General features: G+C 40.5%; 1 protein-coding gene across 2 annotated transcripts in view; it reads left to right on the top strand.

Moving 5' to 3' along the window:
• Nucleotides 1–11,164, top strand: part of LOC102254863 (chromosome unknown open reading frame, human CXorf21) — a 20,016-nt gene extending 8,852 nt beyond the window's left edge. For both annotated transcript variants that reach the window (XM_005884498.2, XM_014531995.1), the window contains exon 2: nt 8,325–11,164. In XM_005884498.2, the coding sequence (XP_005884560.1) occupies nt 8,326–9,219 (894 nt within the window). In that variant the 5' untranslated portion in view covers nt 8,325 and the 3' untranslated portion in view covers nt 9,220–11,164. The remainder of the gene's footprint in view (nt 1–8,324) is intronic.
• Nucleotides 11,165–11,180: the final 16 nt, after the last annotated feature.

Raw genomic sequence — 11,180 nt, 5'->3', positions numbered from 1 at the left:
ATCTACACAATGGAATACTATGCTGCAGTAAAAAGGAAGGAACTCCTACCATTTGCAACAGCATGGATGGAGCTGGAGAGCATTATGCTAAGTGAAATAAGTCAGTCAGAGAAAGATAAATATCACACAGTCTCACTCATTTGTGGATTATAATGAACAACATAAACTCATAAACAAAAACAGATCCAAAGATAGAGAAGCCTTGATCAGACCATCAAACCTCAGAGGGAACGTAGGGGAGGGTGGGGGTAAGGGGGGAGATCAACCAAAGGACTTGTATGCATACATATAAGCCTAACAAATGGACACAGACACCAGGGGGGTGAGGGCATGAATGGAAATGGGGTGGGGGCAATGGAGGGATAAGGACACATATGTAATACCTTAATCAATAAAAAAAATAAAACCCACTTAGGATCGTATCAGGGTTGTAGCTAGTACTAATGTTAGCTATTTTATAAACTTGTCCCTAACTAGACTAAAACCACAGCTAGTGACAAGGTTAGAACTAGAATTCTGGTCCCTTAACTACTAGTTCAATAATTTTCTTTTGCCATAGTGAGTCTCAATACATTACTAAATTTTACCAGTGAATGTGAATTTTTTAAAATATATTTTATTGATTTTTTACAGAGAGGAGGGGAGAGGGATAGAGAGTCAGAAACATCGATGAGAGAAACATCAATCAGCTGCCTCCTGCACACCCCCCACTGGGGATGTGCCCGCAACCAAGGTACATGCCCTTGACCGGAATCGAACCTGGGACCTTTCAGTTCGCAGGCCGACACTCTATCCACTGAGCCAAACCAGTTAGGGCATGAATGTGAATTTTTAAAATGTTACCTGTTTAACACATTTGAAGCTCTTGTAGTTTTTACAAAGCTACATGATACCGCAGCTCTTGCTGTCACTTATCCCTCCTTGTACTGTTCAAGGCAGGCTCCCTACAGCAATTATTACAAACACTCACAGGCTCTGCAAGCCTCCAAGATGAAGTCCTACTGCCACATTTGAGAGCTGATTTTACTGTTGACTTTAAGTAACCTTTCTAATGAGCTCCCTGCCTAAATCTCCAACGCATAATTAGACACTTGCACTCAGAGTGTGTACCTTATGTCAGACTCAGGAGAAACTAAACTAAACCCAACAGCTCCCTTTCTAGCTCCTTCTCCTGATCTCCCCATTTTGGTTAATGCTGGTGCCATTTGCCAGCATGTGCAGACTCAAAGTTACTTTTGGCTTGCCCCCTTCTCTCATGCACTTTTTTTTGGTTAATCCTCACTCAATTAGGGAGAATGGAAGAGAGAGGGAAAGACAGAGAGAAACATTGATGTGAGAGAAACACATCGATTGGTTGCCTCCTGCACGAGCCTCCTGCAGGGCCCAGGTTGGGGAGAAGCCTGCAACTGGGGTACGTGCCATTGACTGGAACGGTCCACAGGCAGATGCTCTATCCACTGAGCCAAACTGGCCAGGGTTCTCTCATTCAGTTTGATGTCCAATATTCTTAGTCTCTCAAGTTCATCCCTTCTCTTCCTGTTTTGCTACCTCCCTCCTGGATCCTGTCTCAATCACCCCAGGAGGCTGCTGAATTCATCCCTGCCTAACTTGGGTCCTTAGCTCCAATCTTACTTTGCTGAATTTCATCTTGCACTTTACTGATCAATTTCATCATGCCATGAATCAGCTTAGCAAACTGCCAAAGTTTTGTATTGTCTGAAGGGTAAATAGAATGGCCTCAGCCTTGCATGACCCAGTTTACCTCTCTGACCTTACCTCCTCCTCCACCCTCATAGGAATCTTGTCCTTTAGCCTTCAGGTTATCAATCCCTAGACATTAGGACACACTGTCTGCCCTTCCATCATTGGAACTGTCTTGAGCACCATACTTGGTTCTTATTCCATTAGAATGAAAGGACCAACAAAGTTCTCAGTCAATGACAAATAGGGCAAAGGGCCCATTACTCAAAACAAAATCCTAGATCCTCTTTCTTCATTGTTGTGAAAGCGTGGAGGTTATTGGAATATTCATAAACATTATCCACATAAAATGTAAGAATTCATTCAGGTTGATTATTTATTATGAAAAGACATAGGATATGCCCTAACTGGTTTGGCTCAGTGGATAGAGCATCGGACTGTGGACTGAAGGGTCCCAGGTTCGATTCCAGTCAAGGGCATGTACCTTGGTTTCGGGAACATCCCAAGTAGGGAGTGTGCAGGAGGCAGCTAAATCGATGTTTCTCTCTCATAGATGTTTCTAACTCTCTCTCCCTCTCTCTCTCTCCCTTCCTTTCTGTAAAAAATCAATAAAATATTTTTAAAAAAGACATAGGATAAATAGTGGGAGATTTGGGATGTGTCTGAAGGGGAACAAGGTGTGATAAAGAGTGATTCTGCAGCTCTAGCCAGTTTGGCTTAGTGGCTAGAGAGCATCGGCTGTGGACCAAAGGGTCCTGGATTCAATTTTGGTCAAGGGCACGTACTGTGGTTGCAGGCTTCTCCCTGGCCTGAGCCCTGGTCTGGGCTTGTGCAGGAGGCAACCAACCGATGTGTTTCTCTCACATTGATGTTTCTCTGTCTTTTCCTTTCTCTTCCACTCTACCTAAGAATCAATGGAAAAATATCCTCGGGTGAAGATTAACAGCAACAACAAATTTAAAAAACAAACAAACTGATTCTGCAAATTGTAACATTTCAGTAAAGGCGCTTAGGTGACCATGATGGTGAAATAACACTTGCATTAATCAAAGTTACACACACACATAATTTGGGTCAAATAATTCTAAGATGTTTTGAAATGAAAAAAATCAACACCCGTTTTCCAGAAGCAACTATTTTAATCTCCTTTGACTAATTATTTGATTTTTTACTGCCATTTTTTAAAAAATAGCATGCATGTGTTGCAACTTCTGGATTTTTCAGTTTGGGGCATTATTTGTTGACTTGCCACCATGAAAATAAGGATTTAGTTCTTTTTCTTCCCCCGGCTTTCACCAAGTACATACATCCTTGTCCTGTTCCTCTCACTGTATGAACTGGCTACCCAGTCTGGACACATAGGCAAATGCCCAAGATAATTTTATTGATATTACATTACTATAAGTGCTGAAACATTATCTTTGTTTCCCAATTTTATTGTCATCTTGTGGTTACACTTTAAATTTGATTGGATCAATTTTCAGTGACATATATTATTATGTATGCAAAAGCTATTTACAACTCAGCCATGTAGCGAACCACAGTTTTTTAGAAAATATGCTTTTATTGACTTTTTTTTACAGAGAGAGGAAGGGAGAGAGATAGAGAGATAGAGACATCGATGAGAAACATCATTGATCAACTGCTTCCTGCACGCCCCCTCCTGGGGATCAAGCTGAAATCCGGGCATGTGCCCTGACCGGGAATCAAACTGTAACCACCTGGTTCCTAGGTTAATGCTCAACCACTGAGCCACTCCGGCCGGCAGTCAGGTTGCCCTTTGAGCCTATTTTCATCCTGGAATGTCCTTTTACTTTCAGTAAAGGTAGGACTCTCTCTGACACTTCCTGGGCCTAGGACAAAAAATGGGGAGCCTCAGTCTGCAGCCTTTTCATCTTCTCTTCCTAGTCCTGGCCACACCTCACACTCAGCCCACATATCCAGTTTCAATCTACAGCCCCAACAAAAAGCTGCCCCTCCATTACTACTGGGCCTGGGCATGTGTGCATGTCCAGACCCTAAGTTGGCTTTGGTCATGATAGATTTGGAGAAAATTCTACGCAAACTCTGAGATTGGGTCTAGGTGATTTGAGCAGGGGCACAACCACAGGAGGGATAGATTGGGGCCTTTTCCAGTGCAGGGTTTGGAAGAGGGGCCCAGGCTCTCCTAGTCTGAGGGCTCCTTTGTTTCTCTCCTGTTTCATGTATCCCTTTTCTTCATTTTCTTCATTTACTTACTCCTTTCAGAGGAGCACATCTTCCGTTCACTCTCTGAGAAAGTTGCCCAGGAGATGAACTATTTGAGACGTTGACTTTAAAATATCTTTATTCTATCCATACTTAATTGATAATTTGGTCATTCAATTCTAGATTGAAATCATTTTTGTTCAAGAAATTTTAGATATTGTTACATGATCATCTTGCTTCTCATGTTGTTGTTGAGAAGTCTGAAGATTCTGGTTCTTGGATTTTTTTCCCTGACTTTTTAAAATCTCTAGAAACTTATAGTATTTTCACTTTGGTTCAGGTGTTCTATATCATTTCACAATCATAATAAGAGGTGTGGTCTGTTTTTACCTGGTATTTTGAGAACTCATGTCCTTCAGTTCTGGGAAATATTGCTGAATTATTTGAATTTCTTCTCTGTTTACTCTGTCCTCTTTCTGAACTTTCTACTCTTTAGATAATAGATCTTCTGGACTGGTTTTCTAATTTCAACCTTTCTCTACTATTTTCCATCTTATAGTTTTGCTCTACTTTCAAAATGGGAGTTTGCCTCAACTTTACCTTCCAACCATTCTATGGAGTTTTAAAATTGTATAACATTTTTAATTTTCAAGAACTTCGGAATGTTTTCCAATAGCATCCTATTCATAATTCAAGATTGCAATATTATCCTTATTGCCTTGAAAATATTAAGGATTGTGGAGCCAAAAAGCTAAATGGACTCTATTGATTGTGAACTTGAATGAAGGGTGACCTGGTTGCCCCATTTAGTTATGGTAACCTCTGATGTCGATTGGTCTCAGACGAGTCTGATTCCCCAGAACAGTCTTCACAATATCCTGCCTCGAAGGTGGATGCCCCTCCACCAGCATCCTGAGAGCTAAAGGGAGAGAGGTCATGGATCTCAGCATCTAAATGCCTATGTTTATTGAATCTATTATTGGTTCAGTAATTCAACCCTCAGCTGGTATCTCATAGCCCAGAAACCTTACGTTTTCAGAGAATCAATCCCAAGTTTTCCCTTGGGAATGGAGATGGGAGATAGTCACCCTGCTACCTGGAATGAGAGAGAGGATCTGGGTTTCTGACTGCCTTTTCAATAGACTCTCAATTCATCTTTCTTATTTTAGATACACTCCCTTTACCCTACTTCCAATGGGTTTATGGTGCTACCAATTCTTAGACATTTATGAAAATTTAAATCAGATTGGCACTTAGAAACCATAGTTTTAGAGAAATGGCTTTTGAGATACCATAACCTGAGCTTTAATATTAAAGCTCAGGTTATGGTATCTCAAAAGCCATTTAATTATATATATATTAATTGATTTCAGAGAGGAAGGGAGAGGGAGAGAGAGAGAGAAATATCAATGATGAGAGAGAGTCATTAATAGGCTGCCTCCTGCACAGGGGCCAAGTGGAGGATGAGAAATTACCATGGATGCCAGTGTGACTACATCATGACAACCAGAGATACCCCCCACTCCCATGTTTCCCAACTGACCCTATGGCTCTGTGTAAGCAAGAAGGTCTTGTAAGATTCAGCCTTTTTAGGTCTCCTAAGTCCTTAACCTTCGGACTCCTGCTTTCTAGTTCTAAAATGTAATTGCTTTTGTCTCTTCTATTCTCCCTCTTTTTTGTGGATTGTAACTTTAAAAAATTACTTACTGTTGTTCTAATGAAGTTTAGGGGGTGGGAAATACATGCATATGCTTAACCAGCTATTTTTCCTGAAAATCTTTGCTTTTCTCTAACTCAATTTGATCTCGTTTTTGAGCTCAGCTTACATTCTCCTGAGTAATCACTGTCAATCAGGTTAGCCTCAGTCACTTCAGGGCTTCATCCTCCTTGGGATTGCCTCTAAGTTCCTTCTTGCTTACAAAGAGCCATAGGGTCAGTTGGGGACATGGGAGTGGGGGGTATCTCTGGTTGTCATGATGTAGTCACACTGGCATCCATGGTAATTTCTCATCCTCCACTTGGCCCCTGTGCAGGAGGCAGCCTATTAATGACTCTCTCTCATCATTGATATTTTTGAGTTTCTAAACGGGCCTCAGAAACTCTCAGAAGAAACCATAGTTTTAGAGAAATGGCTTTTGAGATACCATAACCTGAGCTTTAATATTAAAGCTCAGGTTATGGTATCTCAAAAGCCATTTCTCTAAAACTATGGTTTCTTCTGAGAGTTTCTGAGGCCCGTTTAGAAACTCAAAAGCTGAAAGTTGCACTTCTGCTCTGGTTTTCTACAATGATGTTCTGAGGCCTTGAAAGGGGAAGGCCTTAGCTGCAGCCTTGGTGGGGTGGAGGGGGAGGGTTGGGAAATAACTGCCTCACTATAAAGCCTTTTTTTTGGTAAACTTTTTTGCTCTGTTAATTATCTTCTCATGTACTAATATATAAAGATTTGCCTTTTCACCTGGATGTTCAGTTTGTTGAGGGCAGAACCACACTTAGAAATTTTTTTTTAGGAAAGAAAAACATTTCCTTTATCCTTATAACTGTGTCCAGCATACAAGGACTACTTCATGGATTTGTTGAAGACCTTTAATTTTGTATCATTATGGTACACGACTATACCTGGAATATAAACATTTAAATAATTGATAAATTTGCTGAATATATCTTGGAATAGTTCCAAAAAGAGAAAATAAACATTGAAAATATTACTCTTATACAATTAAAATAATTATATTAATCACTAGAGGCCTGATGCATGAAATTCATGCAAGAGTAGGCCTTCCTTCCCCTGGCTGCCAGCACTGGCTTTCCTCTGGCCTTCAGCAGGCACTGGGGACCAGGGCTTCCCTCGCAGCCCCAGCTTCTTCCAGAAGGACGGAAGGATGTCCAGTCTAATTAGCATATTATGCTTTTATTATTATAGATATTTGTAATATTTACTTTATACAATTAAAATTACTTGGGAAATAAGTGCATGAATATAAAAGAGATGCTAATATTTAAAAAAAGGACCTTTATGTATGGTTAAAATAATCCTTTTCTAATTTGACTTTTCAATTCAGCTTCATGTTGACAGGTCTGTTTCGGAAGCCTAGCTTTCAAGGACAAAGAGGATCAGTTTTCCTTGCTGTCTATTGCCCAGCGCCAAGAATGTCAGTGTGTTCCTTTTTTAGAAAACGCAGCTGCTGCTTTCTAGCCTATTCTAGCCACTCCAGACTCAGCTGACAACTGCTGGGGGTGGGGAGGGGAGGCGGTTGTAGCAAAAGCCCATGGTCAGGAAATCTCTTTGGTAACTAGGGTAGAGGTAAACACGTCAGTTGAGTGCAGAGACATTTCCAGGACTTATTGTGAGAAGTACGTGGGATAGAGCAAGAAACTTGTCCTGAGCTGCAAAGGTTGGTGAGGCTTCCTGGTCCTTCATGATGGGTTGATAGTGAATTAATTTCATACCATGCATTGTTGTCAGTTATTTAATTCAAATTAACAAATATCTTTTGAGTCCCTCTGAAATGGAAACAACTGTGCTAGTTTTGAGGGATAAAATCCAAAGATGGGTAAAATATTGCTCTATTTTCAGTAGAATTTGCCTCATTGTTTTTCTCATAACCCAATGGGTATGTTGTTTTCCCAATTTGCAGCTTCTCAATCACTCTCCATTTCCTCTGAGGCAGGAGGCAAGTGCCTTTGCTTGACTCCTAAGGCCCTTCATGACCTAATTCTGGCCTATTTTCCCAGGCCCTTCTGCTTATGCTCAGCATCTTGGCGTATGGTGAATAGGCCACAACACCATATTCTCTTATAACTCTGTGCCTATGGCTGGAACTCTTAGTCTTCACAATTTAGATGAAATGTCATCTTCTCTGTGACATATTTGTAACTCCTTTCCCTTATCCACAGGTGGTGTTAGGGGCTCCTCTTCTTCACTTCCTTTGTGCCTATCATGATTTGAACCCTCTGTGATATAATATTGGAATTGTTTGCATCTAGTTTATATTTTCCCATATACATTTTATATATAGTTTTATTAATTTTAGAGAGGAAGGGAGAAGGAGAGAGAGAGAGATAGAAACATCATTGATGAGAATCATTGATTGGCTGCTTCCTACACACCCCACACTAGAGATGGAGCCCCCAAATTTGGCATGTGCCCTGACCAGGAATCAAACCATGACCTCCTGATTCATAGGTCGACCCTCAACCACTGAGCCAAGCTGGGCCGGCCCATAGTGGAAATTTCTTGAAGGATGGAACTGTGTCCTATTTATCTTTCTATCTCCAGCACGTGCCATTGTCTTGGTACAAAGCAGGCACAAAATTAGTGATGGCTTGGTGAATGAATGAAATGACTATTTCCTTTACTTTTTTGATACATCAACTGTCAATTAAAAAAAAATCCAGTCTTCATTTTCCTCATTGTTATTCACCAACTCTCTTTCCAGAATGCTGTCAGAAGGGTACCTCAGTGGACTTGCCTACCGGAATGACATCCCCTGGAGTTGTGCGTCTTATAATGAGAACATGGCTGAGGAAAAGGAAGAAGAGACTAACTCTGCTGCTCTTTGCTATTCCTCTGTGGATGAAACACAAGTCGGAAGTCTCTACCTGAGCTGCAAATCCTCCGGCAAGTTCATTTCTTCAGTGCATTCAAGAGAGAGTCAACACAGTAGAAATCAGAGAATCACAGTGCTACAGACAAATCCCAATCCTGTGTTTGAAAGCCCAAATGTGGCTGCAGTTGAAATATGTAGACACCCCAGCAGAGAGACTTTCTTGGTTCCACCTTCCTGTAAAAGTATTTGCAAGAATTACAATGACTTACATATTGCAGGGGGCCAGGTGATGGCCGTTAATTCAGTGACCACAGATTTTCTCTGCGAGAGTAGTTTTGAATACGGCCCTTTGCTGAAATCATCTGAGATTCCTTTGCCAATGGAGGATTCCATTTCTACTCAGCCCGGTGACTTTCCCCAAAAACCTATCCAGCGGCATTCATCCTACTGGAGAATAACCAGCATCAAGGAGAAAAACAGCTTGCAAATGCAGAAGCCTATTTCTAATGCTGTGCTGAATGAGTATCTGGAACAGAAGGTGGTGGAGTTATATAAACAGTACATTATGGACACCGTGTTTCATGACAGTTCCCCTACCCAGATTCTGGCATCTGAACTAATCATGACAAGTGTGGACCAAATTAGCCTCCAAGTGTCGAGAGAGAAGAATCTGGAGACCTCAAAAGCCAGGGATATAGTCATTAACCGCCTATTACAGTTGGTGTCCACTGAAATCAGTACTCCTAGTCTCCATATTTCACAGTATAGCAATGTGAATCCATAATGGAGAGGATGTTTCCATTCCTCTTTGTCAACTCTCACAGCTAAAACAACACTTCATTCAGTTATTCTGAGAATGTGGAGGAGGGGTTTGGGAAGGAGTCAAGAGCTAGAGAAGTAAACATTGGCTGGAGGTCAGGTGTGAATTAAGAGGAAATCTCATAATATTACACATGAGGAAGGAATGTGGGGAGAGGGGCTATAAAGAGTGCTTTCAAAGCCAGGGTTGTATAGCAACAAAGCAAAAAAGAAAAATGATCAAAAAAAGCAAAGGTAGGATTCATTTCAAGGAGTACAGAAATCGAAAAAGAAGACAAGCCAAAGAAGAACACACATCATGGCAAAAGTAAAAGGCCAAAAGTTTCAGAGTAAAGAGTTAAGAATGTTTGTTACTCACAAAGTCCCCCAAGTTGTTTTTTCTTGAGGGAAATAAACTGTAGAAGGCTGCTATATTTGGGTAGAGAGACAGGTTCAAACAGTTTCAAAATATGTTTTTCTCTCTTTTCTATTCTGTATCAGTAGATCACTTAAAATTATGTTCGCTATAAACATGAAAACAGTAGCAAATTGCAATTGTGTTTTTATTATCGAATGGAATGGTTACTTAGATATAGCCACACAACAGCCACTCAAATCTCCTAATTCTGTTTTCTAGTGGAGATGAAATTTCCTAAATGGAAAATATTACATAGTGAATATTAAACTATTTTGATTTTGCTATGTATGATTTTCTTGGTGATACACAGTTAGGAATCTTATTTTTCTCATATTCTTCTCTTCCTTTTCTCCATGCTCTCTCGTCTCTTCTGGAACCAGGAAGGGGTCTTCTGTATCCTAAAGACAAGGTTGCAAGGTCTAGGGTCTGATGATATCAAATTCTGTAAATTCATGCACCAGAATGGTGGCTTTGTGAGTGCTGCCCTGCTCTACCTCCTTCCTCTAGATCAGGGATTGGCAAACTGGTCATTGCTCAACTCTAGGCTGACACCTGTTTTTTTGTTTTTTTTTTTTAGACATAATTGACACATAACATTATATTAGCTTCAGGTGTACAACATGATTTAAGATTTGTATATATTACAAAATGATCACCACAGTAAATCTAGTTACATCATTTTTAAGCTCCCATGAGCTAAGACATTTTTAAACCATATAAAAAATGAAAAGACCAATCAAAATAATATTTTGTGATATGAATAAATTGTGATATTCAAATTCAGTGCCCATAAACAAGGCTGTATTCGAGTACAGCCACACCCATTCAGTTATGTATTGTCTATGGCTGCTTTCACCCTAGGATGGCAGAGCTGAATAAACGTGACAGAGAACAGATGGCCTACCAAAACCCTAAAACACTATCGTCCTTTTACAGAAGAAGTTTGCCCAAACTGCACCACAGCAGTGCCTTGCCCATATAATGCTTGCTTCGCTTAATTCAGCTTCTCTGGGGGAAGCTAACTCTGAGATGGAGACTGGTGAACAAGTTTATTTGGGGGTGTTGGGAACAACCTCTGTGATGGAGTGAGGAAAGCAGAAGAGGTTTCCACAGAGGCCTCAGGCCACCTCAGAGGGCTCTGGAGTTGGGTGGGCCTTCAAAATAGATCCAAGGCTTTTGGTTCTTCAGCTTGACAGGAAGGGGGCGTATCCTTAGCTGAGGCAATTCAGTGGAGGGCAAAATTCCCAAAGTGGGAATCCAGTGTGAGCCTTCAGCAGTCAAACTCTGATAGCTGCTGGGGGAATGAGTTCCTCATCCAGAAGGAAGGATCTGTGGAGAAAAACAGCATCCTCTACATTTCTCAGTATTTGTATCTGTAGAGTGAATGATTTTTTTAAACAACATATGATATTGTATAAGGAAACTGGTTAAATAATTATTCAGAAATGTTAATCACTGTTTAAAATATATCATAATAATAGCTGCTATGTATTAATTACTTGCTATGTGTCTGGCACCAAAATAATTTT

This window comes from Myotis brandtii, unplaced genomic scaffold (assembly GCF_000412655.1).
Source record: "Myotis brandtii unplaced genomic scaffold, ASM41265v1 scaffold834, whole genome shotgun sequence".
NCBI classification, from domain to species: domain Eukaryota; kingdom Metazoa; phylum Chordata; class Mammalia; order Chiroptera; family Vespertilionidae; genus Myotis; species Myotis brandtii.
Note: the sequence above shows the minus strand (reverse complement) of the source record. Positions and strands in the feature narration are given on the sequence as shown.